The sequence below is a fragment of the Papaver somniferum genome, chromosome 3 (assembly GCF_003573695.1).
Source record: "Papaver somniferum cultivar HN1 chromosome 3, ASM357369v1, whole genome shotgun sequence".
Classification (NCBI taxonomy): domain Eukaryota; kingdom Viridiplantae; phylum Streptophyta; class Magnoliopsida; order Ranunculales; family Papaveraceae; genus Papaver; species Papaver somniferum.
Window position 1 is genome coordinate 137,532,900 of NC_039360.1, and position 24,359 is coordinate 137,557,258.

Below are 24,359 nucleotides of genomic sequence, written 5' to 3' on the forward strand. Positions count from 1 at the left end.
TAATCATATATTTTGGTGCATAGGGATATGAAGTAGTTGTTATGTACCAAATCTCTTGATTTACTGGTGCTTAGTGTTAGATGACTCTCTCAGTCATGTTTTATAAGTGTAAAAAATCTCACAACATCAATCTTTAGTGTCACAAAACAATATCTGAGGTGCAAATGTCATGTTATTATCTCGCCGCACAGCATGGGCATACAACATTGCATTATCAACAGTTGATAGTTAAAAGTTGTAAATGCTTACCTCGTACGGCAGCGAAGCTTTCACATTAGAGCTCCACCTTTTGGAAGGAATGCAGTTAACATAATGGCACCAGCTATATTGGTAATTCAAGTTCTCTCCATGTAGTACTGCAACAACACATCCATCAACACTACCAAACCAAAAATAAGTTGTTCCATAAGTATAAATCTTCAACAAATAAGACGAACCAGTTTGTATTTATGTAATTATATTAAAGTGAATAAAAGAAGTCGCATAGAGTTAGGAAAAACTTACAGAAGAGCAAACAGAACGAGAGAGATACTCCTCAGCACTGACTTATCCAATTTCTGCTTGAAGTTCATTGAACTCTTTTCCTTGTATTCAAATAGACCTTTTTTATTTAAAGGCACTTGACAAGACGAGGGTCAAAGAACAATACAAATCCTAGAAGAAAACAGTGACAGAAATAATCAAATTGCAAATGAACAATCATCAAATTATTATCATTGAATGCAATAGCTTACCGAGGTTCTCCATGTTTGGAAAAGTAGCTGAAACAACAATGAACCGAACATGATCCAGAGCACTTGATTCCATTTCGGGGCTGTGAGCAAGTATTTTAAGAGAAGTAAAAACAACTAAAAAAACTGGAAAAATTTCATACACAAGCAAACTGTACTACATGTAATTGGAAGTTACACATTCATATATCATGTGTAAGTCGCAGTTACATATGTCATAGGCATGTGTAATAGGCAATTACACATGCATATGACATGTGTAAGCCGTAGTTACATGAGTGAGTGTGTAATGATTCGTTGATATCGAATCTCAAATTATCCATGACATCTTCTCAGTTCAATCTTCTGCACCACTAGTACCAGACATGCTTTCTTGGCTCTGCTCAAAGCATTCATTCACTTAAACTCAATCATCACTGCAGCTCATCTTGCTGCCTTGCTAGCTTACACCTGAACTTTGTAACCGCAACCTAAGCATACATCTAATCTCACCACCAAGTTCATCCTGCAGCTTCAATTGCAACCACCATCAGTTTCCACTGCCTGAAATTCAACATAATCAACCACAAACATCTCAATCTTCTCTTCTCTGCAGCCACCAACTGTAAAAATTCTTCATGGCTTCTACTCAACACCAAATCCAATATCAAAACCCTAGTGTCATTCCATCCATCTTTTATTTTTTCTTCAATGTATTTCCAAATTCCATTACAACTCCAGTAACATCAGTAACGACACCACCTTCTTGTCTTGATTTCAAAATCAATAAAGACCAAATTGAACCCTAACTTGCCTGTAAACATCAACTCCATACAGATTCAAATTGAATTACCACCTATCCAAGCTTCACCTGTAGATGAACCATTCTCATCAACGTCATCACATAGATCAAAACTATAAATAGATACATACAACGAATTTAACGAAGAACAGATCCGAGAATTTTGTTCAAATTTTTTCAAAAAGTTTATATTAAAACAACCAAAGTAAGCAGAGAATTGTAAATCTAAGCTTTGATTTCGATTCAGATAAGTTAATTGAGAAGCATCTAAAGATTTAGGTTTCTAAAACCCTATTATACTTTTCTGAAGAAAAAAAAACCTAACTTAAATCAACCAAAAATTCTCAATTGAAGCATCATCACAAAGAGAGAAGGATACTTACCTGTATACTTAGCTTGTTGATGAATTCGTGTTGAAGCTGCAGATCAGTTATTGAAATCTGTTTCTCGGATTTATGTTTTCAACTGTAACTGATGCTCCTCCTTCTCTTGGTGGTGAATTTATGATCTCTATCGTCTTCATCGATTACAATACTTGTTCAAACTCTTGGATCTTTCCAATTTCAGAGAACGAACCAAGAACAAAGAGGTTACAACAACAACGTTTTCATCGAAATTAATCGATTCAAACCTAAATTTAATCAAACTGGAAATCACGAGATCAATCGATTACATCTTTCAATCGATTGTCTCTGCTCAAAATCCATTTAGAACCCTAAATAGTGATTCTGAAAGAACCAGAGAGAGAGAGAGAAAAATCAGAAATGAAGAGCTCTTGTGAGAGAAAGAGAACGAAGAAGAGAGAGAAAGGGAATAAAGAAATGAAAATATATAATGATATTTCTCTTGTATATATATTAAAGGGTAATGATGTCATTATCAAAATCCATAATAATTAATTATGGGCCAGATCTGAAAAAAAATTGATATTTTGGGCCTAGCAATATCATTTTCCTAAAATATGGAGTTGACAGTGAATGATCCATTTAATGCGGCTTCTATATATTGAACCCATATAGTATGGGGTTCTAGTATTTTTCACTAGCCTAATTTTCCCTTTACTATTTTATGACCCGGTTTTAGACTTTAGGGAGCCTTGAAACCCACCAAATCTCAGCCCAATAATAGAGTTCGTCAATGATGGTAGGATTCGACTACTGAGATGATGGTAACTATTTTGGGTTTTCTGGTAAATGATGCCCATGAATGAAGGCTAATCACAATCTCAACTGTTATCTTATTTTTCATTTGTGATAGATGTCGTATTCGGATTTAACTTATCGTCATCTCTGTGGTTGTATGACACAATTTGATATCGTAACACATTCATGTGGGATGTCGTCATATATATACAACTTCTCCATTTGAGCGCGTCTCTATGTCTGTCATCCTTTTTTTCAACTGCTCATTTGGCAACCATAGAAACAAGCTCTATAGTCTACATCCATCTTTTTTTTTCTCAATTATGAGTTAACGACCAATAGCCGATCGGAGTTCCATAATAAAAATGTGTTGATTTTTCTCACTCTTTTGCAAACAAAAGGCATGCGACAGCTCGGGGCTTCACTTTTTTGACTCATAGGTTACTTCCTAAAGAAGACACAGAAAAAGCTTGTGTAATGGCTGACAAAAATCACATTCTACGAACCAACAGCTCTAAAGCTACGGAAAGGTTGCATAAAATAATATCGATTTCCTCTCAGATTCTTGCTAAGTGCGAGGTCATTTCCTCCCACTTACCTAAGTGCCAAACAAGTAATACTAAATATTACTAGTATTAGGTGAGACGAAATTTTTCACTACCACTTCAGTCTTTTTTATTTTATTTTTGGTCTGTTTGAAAGGCGATTTTAAACAAGTTGGAGATTAACAGAAGAGAGCTAGAAGAATGGATGTTCTAATGGACTGGAAATCCATGGGATCTCTATACGCATCCCTAATGTTCATGAGAACAGCTCTCAGAGACCTCATACCTCCTGAACTCCACAAAGCTGCAAGATCCGTATTCTTTTACTTCTTCTCAAATCTTCAGACGAAGACAGTCACAGTCCATATTAAAGAATTCGTAGGTCGTTACGACAACGATATCTTCAAATCAGTTCAACGGTATCTGAGTTCCAAATGTTTCACTTCTTCCCAGTATCTGACACTGTCCAAACTGAAGAACTCCAAGAACCACACTTACACTATGATCCCGAACCAAAGCATTGTAGACATCTTCGAGGGCATCAAATTCACCTGGTCTTTCCGCACAGAGGATAGCGGTGACAGTGGATCTAACGGTAAGAGCACAAACTACTTCGAGCTCTGTTTCGAAGAGAAATACAAAGAGTTTGTGAATTCATCTTATCTTATTCGAATCGCCGAAGAAGCCAAGCTCATAAAATCCAAGAGCAAAGGGAAGAAACTGTACACGAACCAATCCGGAGATCGCTGGACGATGATTAGTCAGTTCTCACATCCTTCGACGTTCGATACGATCGCCTTAGACCCGGTTCTTAAACAAGACATTCAGGATGATTTGAAGAAATTTGTTAGCAGAAAAGAGTTTTATACCCGAGTTGGGAAAGCATGGAAGAGAGGTTACCTTTTGTATGGACCTCCGGGAACAGGCAAAACTAGTTTGATTGCTGCGATTGCTAATTACTTGGAATTTGATATCTACGACTTGGAGTTAACTTCTGTGAGGAACAATCAGGATTTGAGAGAGCTTCTGATTTCAACATCAAGCAAATCCATCATCGTTGTTGAAGATATTGATTGTTCTTTAGATCTTGAGAACAGAGAAAGCAAGAACAAACAAGGAGGTGGTGATGGCGAAACTGACACGGATATAAACACTAGTAGTCCAAAAACTGGAGTCAGCAGTGTGAGTTTATCAGGTCTGCTGAATTTCGTAGACGGGCTCTGGTCTCCTTGTGCTGGGGAGAGACTGATTATATTTACTACAAATCATAAAGAGAAACTCGACCCAGCTTTGCTAAGAGCAGGTCGAATGGATAAACACATTTTGCTGTCTTACTGTAATATAGAATCACTCAAGGTTTTGACAAGGAATTATTTGAGAATCCAAGAACACGAGTTAATGGATGAAGTTGAAGAGTTGCTGAGTTCAATTCAGATAACCACAGCTGATGTTGCCGAGTGTTTGATGAGTTTTGATGAGAATCCAGACATGGGTATGAGAAATTTGGTTGCTGAAATGCATAAGAGACTATTACAAAACTTGCAGGGGAGTGAAGAAACGAAAATGCGGCCGAGTAACAAAGAAAAACAGAAGATGATGGTAGAAGATGGCAATGAGTCGGATGGTTACGAATCGGCTGGATCAAATGGTGATGAACCGGATGAATTAGATTGTAGTGACGAAATGATGATGGTGACGACGAACATGATGATGATTTGATTGATGGTTGTTGTTTTTGTCGGTGCTGATTGTGATGCGACATTTTCACCAAAACTCAGTCCATTCCAAACCAAACACTGTAATCTGATATTCGAATTGATATAATAATTGATCATCATCAACATCTTAATTTGGTGGGAATGCTAAAGATTTTCTAACGAATAAAATGACCGTTCTTTTCTTGATTCTTGACTTTAAAAGTCCAAAATGAGCCCTCTTTCTTGAAAGTAACTTACTTTTTTCCCAAAATAAATAAATAATAATGGGTCACAAATTATGTCATCTGCCGAAACATGGACTTTTAAAGTCATCATCAAGTCAAGGTGAACCCTCTTTTTTGCTCGTAAGTATTTTTTTTTTTTTTTGTTGCTCTCGCTTCCTTCTAGCTCTTGTTTGATTCATGGTACCTTGAAGAAAGCAAGAGAATCATACTAGTATAATACGGATGACAAATATTATATTCTTCAATCCCGTTTACAAAGATGAAGAAATTGTTGTTGAGGATGAGGAAGATGTTGAAGCCGAAGAAAACATCACCTTAGATGTTCCTTTAGGAATAATACAAGCAGAAATCCCTGTATGGCCTTCTTGGCTCTCTCCCTTTCCGATGGACGCCATCAAAGGTTGGAGTCCTCGTTCCTCCGATAGTTTTGAAATTCTCCATAAGGTACTGCTTATTCTCCCTCCTTCTGCCTCTATAAACTTGTGTACTTGATCTCATCCGTCTCTGTTGCTTCCAGATTGGACAGGATAGTAGTCGCTGCCAAGTATTCAAAGGCAGAGATATCATGACTGGGAAAATTGTGGCTTTAAAGAAGATCAAACTGCACACCTGGGAGCCTGAGTATGTGGAAGAGATGGTGCAAGAGATTCTCGTCTTGCGTCGACTAGATTCTCATCCTAATGTTGTGGAATTGGAAGGTCTGGTGCTGATTCACGAAGAGCCTTGGAGTTTATATCTAGTTTTTGAATACATGGAACATAGTTTGGCTGATCTGATTACAACCCGCCAAGTCAAGTTCACAGAGTCTCAGGTAAACAATTTAAGTAAAATCGAATCCAAATGATGTAACAAGAAAGTTTTGATTCATGGTCAGGAAACTATAGGAACATGTCTGAATTTTTTCTGGAATATGGGCGCAGGTAAAGTGCTATATGCATCAACTGCTATTAGGACTTGAATATTGTCACAGCCGTGGTGTAATCCATGGTAACATCAATGGGTTTAATCTTCTCATTAGCAACAAAGGAATACTTAAGATTGCTGGTTTCGGAAAAGCTGCTTCAATTAATTTTCCTAATCGCAATAAATCGGGTATGGTTAGTGAAGCAGTACCTGTCCTGTATCGGCCACCAGAGTTTTCTTCATACCATCCTGCATACAGCAGTGCTGCAGATCTTTGGGGTGTCGGTTGCATCTTAGCCGAGTCATTGGCTACGAAACCTATCATACAGATACTTCAAGTAGTAATTCTTGTTCCCATCTGATTCATTTTGTGTGCCTTCATTCCCATTTAACTGCACTATCATCTGAATTGCTCATCATATATTTACATGTTCCTCGTTGGAATGTGGAAGTTTTCTATGTTCCTCACGAACATTCAGCTGAAATTTTATGTTCCCTACTCAGGAAGAACACTGCAACCCCTATAAACGCAGCAGAAGAAAGAATTTTAAAGGTGTTCCACCATCATCATTGAAGTTGATGAAAACTCTTCTAGCAGATAATCCAGTTGCACGACAATCTGCTTCTGCTGCATTGGCAAATAAAGTAATGTTCCCACAGTTTTGTTATTCCAAACTTCCCGCAATCATTAATATTCCGTCATGAGTTGCTTATTGCTGCAGTTCTTCACAACAAGCCCTTATGCATGTGAACCATCCAGCATTCTACAGTATCCTCCAAGGAAGACAATACAAGAAGCTAAATAGGAACAAGGTTTGTTTATAATATAGAATTACTACTTTTCAGGTTTCATACTAATTTCTTGTGCCTGTATGTTACCGACTTTAAGATTTCGCATTTTCTTGTGACAAAAACCTCAGTCTCACATGGGGGAATCCGTTTATCCCTTGGACATGATTTCTTCACTTCACAGTGAAAAAATCCGTTTCTGGCAACTGACGTGCATCTTCTGCAGGAGTTGCTGTAGATCAACTGTGAGCTGTCCCAGGAAAGACGCCCCTCTCCATAAGATGCTGAAAAGACTTATATGAACTAAAGAACAATATGGAGATGTCGAGAATTGTATTATTGGTAATCACTGTGCCATCATGGAGAAGACTGCAAAATACATCAATGTATGCCACCGACACATGTCACATACTGAAACCAGTGTAAGGTATAAATGTATTATTCCATATATTATTTACATGAGCATCAATCAGTTAAATGGATGTTTCAACTCCACAATGTTTGAAGATCCATGATTGTAAAGCAAGAGGCAGAGTTCAAATTACAGCTATTCAGTTAACACCTCCGCACGTCCAAGAATGAATGAATTATTCGTGATCTGGATAAGAACTTGGTAAGATTCAGCACTCAACGAAAACTTGCCTAGCTGAAACTGATATCCAGCTAAAAGGATGAGGAGATTTTAACACATTTCTTCATCTGGACTAACTGGAGGTGGACACGTTTTTCTTTGGACCACCTGGAGGCGAAATTTTCCGCGTATTGTATGATTTGCAGTGGCCACACTTGTGCCCGAAAATGTGGAATGAAACTTCAGTTGTCTCGTTACAGTCATTACAGAGGATCCAAACCTGCACCATACAACCATTTTCTTTATCTAAGTCAACCTTTAGAAGAGAAGATAAAGCATTCAGAGGAACAACCATGGAGAGTCAGATACCCCTAAGTTTTGACTTTTACCAAAGATTTATAGGGGCTTGTTTATTAATTCACACCATGCATGGTGAACTGTAAGAAACTTATTATCCTACCTTATTACTCCTACTATATCAGATGAAACATTGACCTTCTATCTAACAACCACTTAATGCAGTTGGTGTTCTTTTAAGGTAAATAATGCAGCAGTTTCATCAGTAAGGCATTCGAGTACAAAAAAAAATCGCTACAGTTCACTAGACTGTAAGTGCACTCTTCTTTTTCCGTTAGGAAATCATGGTAGACAATTTTCTGATAAGAAGTGCTAAAGTTCATTAGACCCAGGTTGCGGGTATCACGCAACCCTGCAAGACAGGCATCTACATCATTAAAATACAATTAACATGGATGGAGAGGTTACCTTGGTGTCCCGGTATTCCTCAGGCATTGCAACTGCTTCAATCTGGCAATCCCAAAAACTGGAATAATTAATTTTCGAAAACCATCTAAAATCTTTACAGACTAAAAAACAAGCACTATACCTCTTGATCTAATCTTTGCCAGACCGTAGACAAGTCCGTCGTTGATTTCGAACATATAGGGCAAGAATATCTGTCAGAAGACAGACTCCAGGGTAAGTTGGATCTAATAAAAAAAGATGAATATAAGAACATACTATGTTTAAAGGATACAAGCTTCTTACCGATTATGCTCAAACATCTCATCATAACATGTGCGATGTATCGTATGCCCGCACTTCAAAACTTGTGTATCCTTCAACGAATCAAAAAGATACTGCTCCAAAATAGAGTGTATTCAGTTTTCAATAACATAAAAGATGATCAAAAATTTGTCAAAGGAGAATGTAGTAGTTAATAAGCTACGAACCTCATAGCAGATGGGACAGTGGTTTCGCATTGCATTCTCAACACAAATATGGTTATCACGCAAACTAATCGCATAACAAGAACCTGTTGGAGTCAAATGAAGTTAACTATGGGAGACAAAAGAAATCCTTAACCGAAAGAAACACTAACTTCTGAGGTCCTACAACATGTTACAAGGTCAAGCTTTCAACACAAAGGTGTTTATAAAACAAAATACCAAACTAACACAGGACCTATCATACTTTCACAAATTAGAATAAAAATAGCAAAGTGTTCGTTGAGAACACAACCTAAGTGAAAATCAAGTAAAGAATTCATCATACCACACTTCTTGCAGTGGAAGAAGTTGTCTCGGCCACCAACTCTGCAGATTCCACATTCATCACAGTGAAATTGTCCTTTCTCGGTCTATAAATCAAACCAACAGCAAAAAAATTGGTTACAATTCCAATCTAGTACAGTAGTGTTTAAATACATCTCGATTAAGACACAACAACAACACAGTAAAACTTACAAAACAGTACAAGGAAAAAAAAGAAACTTACATCATCATCGTAGAATTTGCAGACTTGACAAAAGTATTCTCCCATCTTAACACCACAATTGGAACAAACATGAGCAACCTGGAAAAACAGAACACGATTACTGGCGAATTCGATCACCATTGTCCCTCTGAATAAAAACGAAAACCCACAAATTTTAGCATGAACATACCTCCTGCTCAGTATCACAAACTGCACATATTACTTGTGAAACATCACGTCTAACAAGTTCATGACGATCCTTGGGATTGCTTAACAAGCTCTAGTAATACACAAGAGTAAACAGCATTAACAACAACAACAACAACAACAACAAAAACCTATAACTGGAAATTCGGTTTCAAGAAGGAAGAGGAGGATGGGATTTAAAACAAATACCGTGGCTTCATTGTGACAATGACGACAATGGTATATCTCATTACAACATGGAGCTCTAATTCTACATCTTCTCCTATAATGTTCACATCTGAAAGAAGAAGAAAGTAAACCCTGATTATCAAATCTGTCCAAAATATATCAAAGAAAAAAAGGGTAAAAGAGGGAAAAGGATAGCGTACCCATGAACCATCTTCTCAAAATCCAGGCGTTCATTATCATCAGCAGAGCCAGCCTCTATTGTTAGGGCAGAAAAAGACTGGTTTATCTTCTCAAAATCCAGCTCATTGTCAGCAAAGCCCGCCTCCATTATTAGGGCAAAGAAAGACTGGTTTTGAGAGATGGAGAAGGGATTGTGTTGTTGTGTGTATTCAAAAAATAAATCAATAATTTGATGGAATGGGGTATTTGTTGCCTGTTTTATATTGGCACAAACCCCATGCCCATACCATAAATTCCACTTGGTTATTGTTATTTAATATCCTAACAATATCCATTTCCTAACCTGATCTTTTCCCCAGGTCCAAATTTTAACAATAATACGACACGGCACGGCTTATACGACACGGCAAGGCTTAAATAAGGCAAGGATTTCCATATCCAAGGTTGTTATCCTTGAAAAGCGGAGGGGTATAGGACCGTGAGAAGTGTCGGTGTCTTGTATCCTTGTGTTGTGTCGTTTTTCGTCTCTCTAGAAACTTAAACAATTTTGGATATTTATGTTTTCCGAAATATTAGTCTTTGAAATATTTTTCGAAATATTAGTTTCTGGATAATGTGCACATAGAGTGATTTGACGTGTGTTTATTATCACTCTGCACAAAAATACTTTCACTTCGTTAAATTACTTTCCAAACCAAGTTTTAAATTTTATAAACTCTCATATTTTAACTAATCTTCCTGTTTGCATTCTTATAAGTCATGTATCTCTCATTTTACTACTTTTTTTTTAGTTTTCCCATCACTTTAGGATTCATATTTTTCTTATACCATTATCATAATAAAATTTTAGTTCGCATTCATACTAGAACATTCGTACACATAATAAAATACTTGTCAGTTATTTCATTGTAATCCTCAGTTGTTATTACACCATCAAAATCATTTCCTGGAATGTCCATCTTAGGGATCTCATCAGGACACAAAATCCTGATATAATCTTCTATGTGAAACAAAATTAGAAGAGGCTAAACTTAAAACCTTTATTAGTCTCATTTAATTTTCCAAATATTAAGCTTTTTGAACTAGTGGGACTTTCTGGAGGATTAGCACTCATGTGGAAAAATGGGATTTAGCTGTGAAATTCTTAGTTGCGAAGACAATACGATTCATGCTCTTATTCAAGATGACCCAAGTCTACCTGAAATCGCTTCTTTCTTGTATATATTGGCTATTAGCAATGGAGTTTTATTGAGGAAGTTGGCTACAATATATTGCAGCCTTGGATTTTATTAGGTGATCTGAATATATATCTTATTACTTCTAATTCTTCTTCTTCTTCAAGTGATGGATGAGTAAATTTTGTTCTTCAATCTGCTGGCATAGAAGACACTGGTTTTATTGGTAAGGAACATACTTGGACAAGCAACAATTTGGGGACATGTAAAAAAATATCTAGGATTGAAATGGCTTTGAGGAATGCAGAATGGAATACTAACTTTCTTGATTCTAAATTACTTCATATTTTTCAAGCTAGTAGTAATCATTGTCCAATTATGTTGGTCACAGATTATAACCAACCAAAGTTATGGAAACCTTTCAAGTTCTTTCTTACTTGGTTAAATGATAAATCTTGTGCTAGTTGTAGAGATTTCCAAAGCTTGGGGGAAGGAAGTTCATGAGTCTGCTGGGTTTAAACTTTTCAAGAAATTACAATTTACAAGAATTGCTCTCTCAAGATGGAATAAAACTCATTTTGGTGATATCCATCAAAAAGTTGATATGCTTCAAAATCAATTGTCTGAAATTTAACAACTGCCTCATTCAGCAGTTAATACTTATAAGGCCTTTGAAATTAATGAAGAGCTCAAAAAATGGCATCAGATACAACATGACTTTCACAAGCAAACATCAAGAGATGGCTTCTTGAAAGACAATAACAATACCAAGTACTTTCATACCTTAACTAAGAGAAAAGGAGCTAGGAAAATATAAATTCTTTAAAAGATTCAGAAGGCAACTGGTTACACTCTAGAGAAGAATTATCTAAGTTCTTAACAAACTACTTTAAAGAGATAAGTACTTCTTCTTCACCAGATATTCAAGAATAGTATTAAAAACTGCTGCCAACTTTAATCACTGAAGAGGAAAATAGACTTCTGTTAGTTCCCTCATCATATGATGAAATATTAAATACTTTAAAAAGTATGGAAAATTGGTCAGCTCCAGGTCCAGAAGGTTTTCAAGTAGGCTTTTTTAAAACTCAATAGAACACAGTTGGTTCAGAAGTTTGTGAGATGGTTAGGAAATTTTTCTCTTCAGGCTTTATCCTTCAATCTCTGAACAAGACATATATTTCTCTAGTTCCTAAAACTAAGAAACCAATTACTCTTTCTGAATTCAGGCCAATTGGATTATGTAATACTTCTTATAAGATAATCTCTAAAATTATAGTTAGAAGAATGAAACCTCAATTTCTAAAATAATTTCTCCTTATCATGTTGCCTATGTCTTTGGAAAACTTATTAATGAAAATATTATCATTGCTCATGAGTTGATTCACTCCATGAGGAAGAAAGAAGGAGAAAGTGGATGGTTGGCTCTCAAAGTGGACATGAGTAAAGCCTTTGACAGCCTGGAATGGAGTTTTATACTCAAAGTTCTTGAAGGCTTTTTGGTTTCTCTAAAGAATGGATTCATCTAGTTCTACAATGCATCAATACCACTTATTTATCAGTTCTTCTTAATGGTTCTCCACGTGAAGATTTTAAGCCAACAAGGGGTATTAGTAAAGGAGATCCATTATATCCATACCTATTTATTCTTTCCATGGAATGGTTCTCAAGAACTCTCATTGCTGCTCATTATTCAAAAGAAATCAAAGGAATTAAGGATGCTAGAAGAGCTCCTCCTATTAATCATCTCTTATTTGCAGATGATTGTCTTATATTTACCCAAGAAAATTTAACCAGTGTGAATAATCTCAAGCAAATTATGTATGATTTTAGTTCTCAATCTGGTCAAATCATTAATTTTGACAAATCTTCCGTTTTGTTTAGCAACAATATGGATCCAGATGTTTGTAATACTCCCAAGAACATCCTTGGTGTTAAATAAATGGACAAGAAGGAGAAATATTTAGGTTCACCACTTCTTATAGGTAAATCTAAATTTAATTCTTTTGAAAAAGTCAACATTGCTTTTGAAAGAAGATTATCAAGTTGACAGGGCATTAATCTTTGTCAGGATGGAAGAACAACCATGGTCAAAGTTGTTCTTAACTCAGTTCCGATGTACCAGATGAGCACTTTCAAAATGCCAAAGAAGCTGATTAAAAAACTAGATACCCAACAAAGAAAGTTCTGGTGAGGGCACAAAGATAATAAAGGTACTAAGTTCATTTCCTGGCAAAACCTATTTGTTAGAGCACTGGTCGGTTGAACTCGCATGTGTTGTTATCTCAAGCATGTTTGTCAATGTTAGTGATCAAAACTATAAGTCTTGATTTCTAGTCTACTATAGCTAAGTCTCGTACTAGGATAGAAAGTGTAGTTGAGCTCAATAAATCCATGGCAAGCATCGTACAAGACGAAGGACTACTCAAGGAATTGGTGGAACTTCATCGACTAAAAGGTATGTGGAGACTTGAACTTATCTATCACTCAAAAGTTTATCTACTTTATCTCCTATCTTGAGACAAAAGTCGTTTTGTTATATAGACTTTGATTATACACATTTGCTATTTTGAGCCGAGTTTATCTCGCCTATCTATTTTTCGAAATATGTGTTGGTAAGCTTTCGCTTTGGCCAAGTTCATCTTTACCTAGTGATGATGAGTGATAAAAAGTGCATATTTCTATATATTTTTCTTGGCATTTAACTCATCTTTTGTGCATTAATTCTACATTTTATCCCATATTCTGTATTTTCATTGTTTTCAAGAATAAATACTTTTCTTAATTAATTTTCCCTCCTCGAGCTTCACTACACCCCTCTTCGCCTCTACCAAAACCCGTACGCACCACAGTTTTCTCTCCCTAGCCTAGTCATTTCCCCAAACCAACATCTCTCTGACCTAGGTATGGAGTTGATGAAACAACTCGAGCTAGGGTTGCAGTACATCAATTGGAGCAGGAAGAGCATCAGAGGGACATCAAGAAGCATGGGTCGAAGCCAATTTACACATGGGTATGTCGAATTTGATTTTCCCCAAAAGTTAGGGTTTGCAAATTTTAGGGTTTTGTGAAATTAGGGATTTGATGTAAGCTATAAATAGAAACTGATGTAGAATGTTTAAAGGGTTCTTGGGTCATCCGAGATACCCCCTAATTGGGTTAATTTCATATTTAATTTCAATTTCAATTCCATAATACTATCAGTACATGTTCTTCACTGTTAAATTTTGTTCTTATGTTCTAAACTTTGTTCTGATGTTATGTTCATGTTCTTGTGTACGTTAATGTTCATGTAATTCCCCTGTTTGACTCACATGTTCTTGTTTTGAGTCTTAATGCTTGAAAACTCCTAACTTCAGCATGTTCTAAATCCACCACTAGGGTGAGAAGACCCTTAAGCCTTGTTGGTTAGCCTTTAGGTTGATTCTTGTAGAGCTCAAAATAGATTAGGCTAGTTAGATTCCTAAAAGCTCAACTGACTTGTGATTAGTGGTGCTGTAAGAAGACCACTAATGCTAGGGGTCAGTGGTGGCTCTAAGGGATTAACCAGCCATATTAGTTAGAGACCTAGAAACCTAAATGACCTGTGATTGTTTATGCTTTAATCAGATAGGCAATGCTAGGGGTTAATCTAAGGATTTTAGGTTAGATTACTTGCCACATGAATTGCCCTGGCCAAGAGACTAGCTTGAACTAGACCCTCTTGTCCATTAGGGACAAGGATTTAACCTAGGTGAACTAGCTAGGTGAAAGGGAAATCTTAATGATAGACGCATTTATGTGTCTAATATAGCTCATTTGTATATATTGTTAGTACTCGATATTGTACTTATTTGGTTATTTTATGTATTTGTAGGTGTTTTTGGAAAATAATCTCTTGCGGCGAATTTGGCTAAAAATGTGGCATCTGGACCTCCGTTGATAACGTACCGGAAGCGCCTCAGAAGTGTACCGGAAGTATCCCAGAAATACCCCTGAGGAACCCCGAAAAAAGTGCGGAAAATGCCTCAGAGGACACTTGCTATACGGACCCTTGATTTTGGATAAGGGGTAACCTAATTACTAAGGGGTGACCTATTTCCAGGCAGCTGCTAAAGGGAGAACAGCACAGGATAAGGGCACCCACCTTCTTCACGTTTGAATTAAAAAAATGGCGGGAAAATGCATGCAGCGTCTGGCAGATTTGAAGATCGAATTTTGGACGTGATTTTAGGAGATTCAATTGCTGTATTTGGTACGTATGGACTCTGCATGACTAAACAGGCCTGATACAATCAATTGGACCCAACCAATTGGGCTGGAATGGCCGGGAGAAGTAATCAAAGTTCAAACAGGACACGTACTTTCTGTTCAAGTTTCAAAGATTTGTGAGAGATATTTGGGAGAGTTTGACGCTGGAAATTAATGTATTTAGTCTTGTTCACGTCTTAAGAAGAGTTTGGTACCTATTTTATAGCTAACAGACGCGTACAAACACTGAAGAGGTGATTATTCTCTCAACAGCGCCGAGAAGAAAAAGAAAAGAAAAAGTCGGATTCAGTAGAGATTTTTGGGGATTAAAAGACTATATAAGAGAGGGTTCAAGTCATAGAAGGGTTATAAACCTTTAGGAGAGAGTTTAGAGTCGATGAGAGCCTAGGAGAAGAATTATAGAGGAAACAACGCTGCTGTTGCTGCCATTAAAGCTTCTGAAGAACACGAAAAACAGACTCGCAGAGTCAGTCGTTCTTCAGCAGACTTATTTACATACCACTGTCGTTGTTTCACAGCAGTAGATAGTTATCGTTTACAGCAGTCTTAAATTACCATACTCTTTTGTAACAGTGGCGCTGTAACACCACTGCAGCGTTGCTAATTCCTATTTCATCATATAATCATCAATAAAAACACCTATTTTAGCCATGAATTTATCTTGTGAGTATGTTTTTGAGATGAGGAGCTAAACCCAATCCCAGGGGTGACAGAGGAAGCCATTCTCACAATAATTATGTGGTAATCTCTATTTTATTAATTTATGCAATATTTTTATATGATTAATTGCATTGATAAAAATGATTTAAATGGTTTTTATTAATCAACTGTGTTTTCCCTTGATAATGCATGCTTAGTTTTAGACTCTTGATGTATTATACTTGTGATTAACATTTGATATTTTGGAAAATCTGCTTTAGGCAATATTTAGAATCAACCCAATTATTTAAATTGCATAGTAAAAAATATTAGATCACATAAGTATTGTTGATTGGTGGAATCTCAACCCCTATTTCTCCATAAAATTTTACGTCAGTTTGCTATTTTCCTAAATTTTATTTAAATCTAGAAATTTTGTTACCTTCACAAGTCTGAAAAGAACCGTTTTACCACTACTACTACAATCACTTTGATAAACCATCAAATTTTTGGCGCCGCGCCGGGACCTGTGTTTAGTTAGCATTTTTTTTAGATTTTTTTTTTTAGATTTTATTATTCTTGTTCTTCTTTACGTTTTTGGTTTTTTTTGTTTCCTTGCAGATTTTTGAAGTTGGAGCGAGAGATAAATTTGCCAAAGCTTGTGGTGATTTACTTAAAGTTTGGAGCGAAAAGCAAAGCTAAAGGAGCGAAAAGAAGAAGATTTTTTTATTTTGTTAAAAAGAGAGAAAAAAAAAGAGACATTTTTTTTTGTAATTTTTTTTAGACTTTCTTTTCTTTTTTTTTTTTTATGGACTTTGGACATTAATTTTGGGACATTTTTATTTTTATTTTTAAACCCTACGGAAGGGTACCCTTAAATATAAACTGTTTGCAGGGAAGGACGACGATTACAATATCGTCTCGGCCCCTCGGGTTCGCACACGGCATAGGAGTCGTGGCCCGAGTCGACTTCAGCGGTTCTTCGCCCGTCTGGTACGGGAGGTAAAATTCTAAACACCCGCGAATCTCCTGCAAGCGGGTTACTGGACTCCTTAAGGTGAATATATGCTGAGGACTTGAATATGGACTGTTTTTAAATTCCTAGTAAAGGGCAAGGACTGGACCATATAAGATAAGGGTTCGGATTTCATCACCGCTCCCTTCTTGCCCGCCTTAGGAAAACGAAACCTAAAGCGAACCTAAGCCTAAAATTTGGACTAGAAAGAGACCTATAGGGTATCGAGCTTAACAGGACAATCATTCGAAAAATATTGGTTACTCTTTTAAGCACACCTCGAAGTTCTTGACGGTTTCTGCGAGTTGAATGCGTGACTGCGCCGCATTGGATCGGTGAGGTTTTGGGTATCAAAGCTCCACTGAGCTTCCCTCGCCTCGATTCAACTTGCTTTAACTCGGATTGATTCCAGAGGGGTTTGCTCAAATTGTAACGAATTCCCTTTCGAAGGATTAGAAGCTGGTCTAGAAACAATCTAAGTGGAGCCATCATGCTTGTTGTTTGCTAGAAATCTTTAGGTTTGCTGTGGTAAAGTCGAGTCAGCCTGCTGTGTGTTTGCTAGAACCTTCTGTTAGGATTTTTATTTCTTTTTGAATTCTTTTTAGTGTATGCCCGATTTTGTTAGGGCTTGGAAAAGAGATACTCTAGGTCGATTGATTAGCGAAAAACCTAGTAGTTCTTCTGATTTAAGCAGGGAGCTCGAAGACTTTTCTTTGGAGAGCCCTGTTTTTGGAAACTTCTGTTTTGAGAATCTGTCTCTTTGTGAGGATAGTACCCCTATACTTCTGTTGTGCCAGCGATGGCAACTTTGAAAGATTACATGTTCCCAACTAGGACCAACCGAGCTTCATGCATTAAATTGCCAGCCACTACGGCTAATTTTGAGATAAAACCTAGTATTCTTCAATGATCCCTATATTCTTAGGAAAAGATGATGAGAACCCTTATTTTCATATTAGGGACTTTGAGGAAATCTGTGGGACAATTAGGATAAAGGACCTTACCGATGAAGTCTTGAAACTTAAGATGTTTCCCTTTTCTTTGAGAGACAAAGCCAAGACCTGGCTGAACAACCTACCGTCTGAATCCATGAAACATGGCAGGAACTTATCGCTGCCTTCTATATGAAATTCTACCCTAAGCATAAAACTGCAGCTGTTAGGCAGAAAATTAGTGCTAGTGTGCAACAAGAGGGAGAGTCTCTTTATAGGTTTTTAGAGCGATTCAATGATCTCCTATCTCAGTGTCCTCACCATGGATTTGATAATATGAAACTTGTACAGATTATTTATGATGGTTTAGACTATTCGACCAAAGCCATGGTTGAGTCTATGTGCGCTGGTGAGTTCACTAGTAAAAATGCTGATGATGCTTTTACCTTCTTAGGAGCTATCGCTGAAAAATCCCAACAGTGGGAATCTTGTGTTGAACCCCCTAAAAGACTCTTGGTCAATAGAAGTAGCACCAATGTAGATAAGTTTTGGTCAGATGCTAAGTTTGCTGCTTTATCTAGAAGGTTAGAAGCTTTAGAAATGGGTCAGTCTAAAAATAGGTCCCTTGTTGAACCTAATAGAGCCTCTCAAGTCTCTAGTTGTGGAATAGAGCCCGATAATTCATTTTGGGAAGGTCAGTTAGTGAAGAGCAAGCCCATGCTGTCTATAACAATCTAGGTTTGAGAACCGTCAGAAGTTTGACCCATACTCAGAAACCTACAACCCTGGTTGGAGAAACCATCCTAATTTCTCTTGGTCTAAGGGCCAGAGTCAAGGCCAGTCTAGCAATTCTCAGCCTCCCCCAGGTTTTGGTTTTAAGAACTCTTCAGGTCAAACCCAGTTTCAGAACACTTCCGAGAAAAAGATCTCTACCTTAGAGGAAGCTATCACTATGTTAGTAAGTAACCATGACATGCTATCAAAGAACCACATGAGCTTTCAACAAGAAACTAGGCAGGAATTGAAGAATACTTCCCAGAGTCTTGCCAAGTTAGAACTTCAAGTAGGACAAATAGCTAAGTTTATAAGTGAGAGAGAGATGGAAGGTTCCCTAGTCATACTGATCCTAACCCTAAGGAGAGAAATCGTACAATCATGTGAATGCTGTCACAACCCTAAGAAGTGGAAAGAAAGTTGACAACAAGGTCGCCATGCCTGATAGTGAACATGCTGTAGTTCACCCTGCTGAGCCAGAAAATGAGGAGACTGATAGAGTCTCCAAAGAGACCAATGAGGGTCCTGTTGAGCCTCACTTTGTTCCCAGAGCCCCGTTTCCCCAGCTGCTAGTTCCGACTAAGAGGGAGTCCAACTTTAATGATATATTGGAGGTTTTTAAGCAGGTTAATATCAACCTTCCATTATTAGATGCAATTAGGCAGATTCCCTCTTATGCCAAGTTCCTTAAGGACTTGTGTACGCGAAAGCGTAAGCTCAGTGTCCAGAAGAAAGCCTTCATAGCTAGTCATGTGAGTTCTATTATTCAGAATACCACTACTCCTAAGTATAAAGACCCAGGGTCCCCTACCATTTCTTGTACAATAGGTAAGTACCGTGTTGAGAAAGCGTTGCTTGACTTAGGAGCCAGTGTGAACTTACTGCCATACCATGTGTACCTTAAGCTAGGACTTGGTGAGATGAAACCTACCCAGATAACACTCCAGTTAGCTGATAGGTCCGTTAAAATCCCTCGTGGTGTGATCGAGGATGTTCTTATTGAGGTCGACAAGTTTATTGGTCCTAGATACCCAAACTGGTCCTAGATACCCTACCCCCCCCCGACCCAGAGAACCAAATACCTGTGATTTTAGGTCGCCCATTCTTAGCTACGTCTAATGCGATCATAAACTGTCGAAATGGTATTATGAATCTATCTTTTGGTAATATGACTATTGAGCTGAATATTTTTAATGTAAACAAGCTACATTCTGAGCTAGATAGCACATGTATTGAAGAGGTGAACATGATAGGAACCTTAGTTCAGGAGTCATTACCAAACATCGTACCGGAAAATACATTAGAGTTGTTTATCCCATTTTAGCCTGGATTTCGACGATGATAGTAACATTGAACAAGTAAATGCTCTGTTGGATTCTGTTCCTATGTTAGATATTGATATATGGAAAGATAGGTTCGAACCATTACTAGCTTCTGAGTCTATCTTAATACCTTATTTAAAAGAGCCTCCTGAGTTGGAGTCTAATTATACATTTTTAGGCCCACCCGAGTCTTTCCCTGTGATTATAGCCTCCGATTTGGATAGTGATCAGGAAAGTAGTCCAGAGACCGTGCTTCAAGAAAATAAGGAAGCCTTAGAGTGGACCATAGAAGATATGAAGCAAGCTGAGGATGAACCACCTGATTATGACTTAGAGAAAGCAATTGACCTTTTTCAAGAACCCGATGGTCTAGAAATTAGGAACATTGTGACTAGTCATTGTAGAGGCACCCAAAATTCTAAGTTTGGGGGTAGAGATTGTCAATTATCCCCAATAGAAGTCCCTAACTTGGGACTCAAGCCTAGTGCATCTGAGGTATCGCTTGAGTGTATTCAGACTCCACAACCTGATCCGCCTGATAATGTCCAGGAGAAAATCCATGTTAGAGACCCGTTTTTCGGATGAATCTGTTTGCCGAGACACTCATATGAAGCCCAAGTGGGCACCTCAGATAAATCCAGTTGTCTTGCGAGAAACTTTAGATCAGGTTGTGCTCTATCTGCTCATTTTTCTGATCTTGAGCATTTGTCTCCTATTTGTGGCAGTTCTATTTGGTCTTATGGACCCACAATTATTTCGACTATTGGTATACGACTTTGGAAGGTGAAAATTCTTTTTGAGGTATTTGATGTCTAGCTAATGACTATAAATTTAGCATTTCCTGGGAGGCTCCCGCGTTCATGTGATACGGTAATATCCTTCCTTATTTCTTTTCCCTCCAGTGGTAATAGTTTCTCCTTGTTCATGCTTTTAATTTCATCTTTAGAACATTGAGGACAATGTAAGATTTAAGTTTGGGGGTGGGGAAGAAACATTTTTTGTCACCTTTTTGCAATAAATAAACTCCAGAGCCTAGAAATTTATGCCTATTGAGGATTGCACTAACTAATCTAAGTGGATGGAAGCATTTTGATTGTAGGAGTTTGAGGAACCAATCTGATTAGATGGAAACATCTAAAGAGTCTTTTCATAAAAGCACAGAGCTCAGGTGTTAGAAATAACATGATAGTTTCACCATATCTCGTTGAGTCCTTTTCACTTATATTTTTATTTTATTTTGTTTTTTAAACTATGTTTCTCTAAGTGATAGGTGGGGCCCACGATTCAAGTTGTTACCAATGCTAGGGTGAATTAGAGTGATTGAGGTACCATGAAAAAAAAAAAAAAAAAAAAAAAAGATGAAAAAAAAAGATGAAAAAAAAATGGTAGTTACCAAAAAAAAAAAAAAAAAAAAAAGAAAAAGAAAAAGAAAAAAGAAAAAGAAATTGAGACCAGACCATTTGACCAAAAGGAATAAATTCAATAAAGTCGACCACTGGTACCCTTGTATATGCCAGTTGTGTTGACCTAGAGTTAGGTTATCGACCACTGGTACCCTTGTATATGCCAGTGTGTTGATGTTAGTCAGACTAGTATCTCAATCCATTAGGATAGGTTCATTTTGGCGGAGGCCTTCAGACAGATATGGGAAACGTCGTTCACTTAGTAAACATCAAAACCATATATGTTTTCTATATCCATCTCTTAATCTTTCCATGTGATTAGTTTGACTCCGAATATGATGTCCATAGTGCAACTATCTGAGTAGAGCTCTGTCACTTTATATGAATTTTAGTATGCTTGAGTGCAAACTCGTGTACAACAATTGGAATTTCGCATCAGGGTACTTCTTCCTGTAGTCAATAAGTATGCCAACCAAGGAGATTCTTTAGTGCCTTCCAAGGTTCTGCGTAGATAGCTAAGGTATGGAGTACAGGTTTTGTGGTTATATCTCTGATAAGCCCTCCCGAGACTATAACTCGGCCACTAGGGCCACCTAGGGGTTTAAAGGCTTATTGCATACGCTAAATGCAATCGACGATGCCTGCGACAGTGAGTTAGGATTTTATTTTCTATTTGATTTGCTCGGGACTAGCAAATAATAAGTTTGGGGGTATTTGATAGACGCATTTATGTGTCTAATATAGCTCATTTGTATATATTGTTAGTACTCGATATTGTACTTATTTGGTTATTTTATGTATTTGTAGGTGTTTTTGGAAAATAATCTCTTGCGGCGAATTTGGCTAAAAATGTGGCATCTGGACCTCCGTTGATAACGTACCGGAAGCGCCTCAGAAGTGTACCGGAAGTATCCCAGAAATACCCCGGAGGAACCCTGAAAAAAGTGCGGAAAATGCCTCAGAGGACACTTGCTATACGGACCCTTGATTTTGGATAAGGGGTAACCTAATTACTAAGGGGTGACCTATTTCCAGGCAGCTGCTAAAGGGAGAACAGCACAGGATAAGGGCACCCACCTTCTTCACGTTTGAATTAAAAAAATGGCGGGAAAATGCATGCAGCGTCTGGCAGATTTGAAGATCGAATTTTGGACGTGATTTTAGGAGATTCAATTGCTGTATTTGGTACGTATGGACTCTGCATGACTAAACAGGCCTGATAAAATCAATTGGACCCAACCAATTGGGCTGGAATGGCCAGGAGAAGTAATCAAAGTTCAAACAGGACACATACTTTCTGTTCAAGTTTCAAAGATTTGTGAGAGATATTTGGGAGAGTTTGACGCTGGAAATTAATGTATTTAGTCTTGTTCACGTCTTAAGAAGAGTTTGGTACCTATTTTATAGCTAACAGACGCGTACAAACACTGAAGAGGTGATTATTCTCTCAACAGCGCCGAGAAGAAAAAGAAAAGAAAAAGTCGGATTCAGTAGAGATTTTTGGGGATTAAAAGACTATATAAGAGAGGGTTCAAGTCATAGAAGGGTTATAAACCTTTAGGAGAGAGTTTAGAGTCGATGAGAGCCTAGGAGAAGCAATTATAGAGGAGACAACGCTGCTGCTGCTGCTGCCATTAAAGCTTCTGAAGAACACGAAGAACAGACTCGCAGAGTCAGTCGTTCTTCAGCAGACTTATTTACATACCACTGTCGTTGTTTCACAGCAGTAGATAGTTATCGTTTACAGCAGTCTTAAATTACCATACTCTTTTGTAACAGTGGCGCTGTAACACCACTGCAGCGTTGCTAATTCCTATTTCATCATATAATCATCAATAAAAACACCTATTTTAGCCATGAATTTATCTTGTGAGTGTGTTTTTGAGATGAGGAGCTAAACCCAATCCCAGGGGTGACAGAGGAAGCCATTCTCACAATAATTATGTGGTAATCTCTATTTTATTAATTTATGCAATATTTTTATATGATTAATTGCATTGATAAAAATGATTTAAATGGTTTTTATTAATCAACTGTGTTTTCCCTTGATAATGCATGCTTAGTTTTAGACTCTTGATGTATTATACTTGTGATTAACATTTGATATTTTGGAAAATCTGCTTTAGGCAATATTTAGAATCAACCCAATTATTTAAATTGCATAGTAAAAAAATATTAGATCACATAAGTATTGTTGATTGGTGGAATCTCAACCCCTATTTCTCCATAAAATTTTACGTCAGTTTGCTATTTTCCTAAATTTTATTTAAATCTAGAAATTTTGTTACCTTCACAAGTCTGAAAAGAACCGTTTTACCACTACTACTACAATCACTTTTGATAAACCATCACTTAACCCTAGAATCACACTTCCATTCCCACTGTTTTCAGTTTCTTCACTGTTTTCTTTCACTTGTTTTACCTTCATTGCTCACTGTTTTAACCCTTAGCTCATTATCAACATATTCATGTCACTTATTGCCTCTGTCTCTGTTACTTTTAAGTTATTATTGTTGCTCTTGCTCACCACTGTCAATATCTTCACTTTTATTCACTGCCTTCATCCATCACTGCTCACTACCACTCTAGTTCATTGTCACTGTCACCATAGTTTACTGCCCTTAGCTCACTGTAGGATAACTTTAGCTAGGAAGATTTCAATCACACTCAAGTCCCTGTGGAATGACCCTGTTCTTGCACACAAGCTACAACTGACCCTGTGCACTTGCAGATATCACTGTAGGCATCCATTTATTCATCTTATTTACACATCTATATTCGCCTACCAAGTGACGAAAGTCATGATATGTTTCAATCACTTTGAAAATTGCTTTAACGAAAAATGGTTTGTGAATAACAACTATATAACGTCCTCTAAGAATGTTTCAATGATTGAAATGAGAGTTTAGATTATATAACCAATGTTGGATATAAGCATTGTGTGGCAACACATATATGTATAATTCCTCTTTCCTTGAACCGAAGTTTGTGAACTTTGTTGATCAAGAGAACCGGAACAAGAGCCATGAACTCAGTCCGCGAACTGGCGGAAGTTCTCGACCCGAGAATATCTGCTGGAGTTTGAGAACTCTTTCCGGGAACTTAACTCCACGAACTAAGTCTGCGAACTTAAGCTG

At 37.3% G+C, this 24,359-nt stretch overlaps 3 protein-coding genes across 3 annotated transcripts; 2 read left to right on the forward strand and 1 right to left on the reverse strand.

Moving 5' to 3' along the window:
- Positions 1–3,177: 3,177 nt before the first annotated feature.
- Positions 3,178–5,103, forward strand: LOC113357483 (AAA-ATPase At3g50940-like). The gene has a single exon (XM_026600888.1). It carries the CDS (start codon positions 3,401–3,403, stop codon positions 4,916–4,918), a length of 1,518 nt encoding a protein of 505 aa, XP_026456673.1. The 5' UTR covers positions 3,178–3,400; the 3' UTR covers positions 4,919–5,103.
- Positions 5,104–5,138: 35 nt separating this feature from the next.
- Positions 5,139–7,292, forward strand: LOC113357484 (probable serine/threonine-protein kinase At1g54610). Its single transcript, XM_026600889.1, has 7 exons — positions 5,139–5,241; positions 5,401–5,585; positions 5,659–5,952; positions 6,062–6,382; positions 6,549–6,689; positions 6,767–6,857; positions 7,060–7,292. The coding sequence occupies exons 1-6, from the start codon at positions 5,181–5,183 to the stop codon at positions 6,848–6,850; spliced, it is 1,086 nt and encodes a 361-aa protein (XP_026456674.1). The 5' UTR covers positions 5,139–5,180; the 3' UTR covers positions 6,851–6,857; positions 7,060–7,292.
- Positions 7,243–9,945, reverse strand: LOC113357485 (E3 ubiquitin-protein ligase MIEL1-like). The gene is made up of 10 exons (XM_026600890.1): positions 9,735–9,945; positions 9,556–9,643; positions 9,350–9,439; positions 9,181–9,258; positions 8,959–9,043; positions 8,637–8,719; positions 8,452–8,543; positions 8,291–8,360; positions 8,170–8,211; positions 7,243–7,684 (listed from the first exon to the last, which is right to left on the reverse strand). The coding sequence occupies exons 1-10, from the start codon at positions 9,860–9,862 to the stop codon at positions 7,538–7,540; spliced, it is 903 nt and encodes a 300-aa protein (XP_026456675.1). The 5' UTR covers positions 9,863–9,945; the 3' UTR covers positions 7,243–7,537.
- Between the last annotated feature and the right edge of the window lie 14,414 nt (positions 9,946–24,359).

What these genes read in the sequence shown, in the direction of transcription:
- LOC113357485 (XM_026600890.1), bottom strand. Translation starts at nt 9,862, where the DNA reads ATGGAGGCGGGCTTTGCTGACAATGAGCTGGATTTTGAGAAGATAAAC. An exon ending in GAGATGTTTGAGCATAATCG is followed by an intron (nt 8,361 to 8,451) that starts GTAAGAAGCTTG and finishes GTCTTCTGACAG; the next exon opens with ATATTCTTGCCCTATATGTT. An exon ending in GGCAAAGATTAGATCAAGAG is followed by an intron (nt 8,212 to 8,290) that starts GTATAGTGCTTG and finishes TGGGATTGCCAG; the next exon opens with ATTGAAGCAGTTGCAATGCC.
- LOC113357484 (XM_026600889.1), top strand. Translation starts at nt 5,181, where the DNA reads ATGGGTCACAAATTATGTCATCTGCCGAAACATGGACTTTTAAAGTCA. An exon ending in GTTTTGAAATTCTCCATAAG is followed by an intron (nt 5,586 to 5,658) that starts GTACTGCTTATT and finishes TGTTGCTTCCAG; the next exon opens with ATTGGACAGGATAGTAGTCG. An exon ending in TCAAGTTCACAGAGTCTCAG is followed by an intron (nt 5,953 to 6,061) that starts GTAAACAATTTA and finishes ATATGGGCGCAG; the next exon opens with GTAAAGTGCTATATGCATCA.
- LOC113357483 (XM_026600888.1), top strand. Translation starts at nt 3,401, where the DNA reads ATGGATGTTCTAATGGACTGGAAATCCATGGGATCTCTATACGCATCC.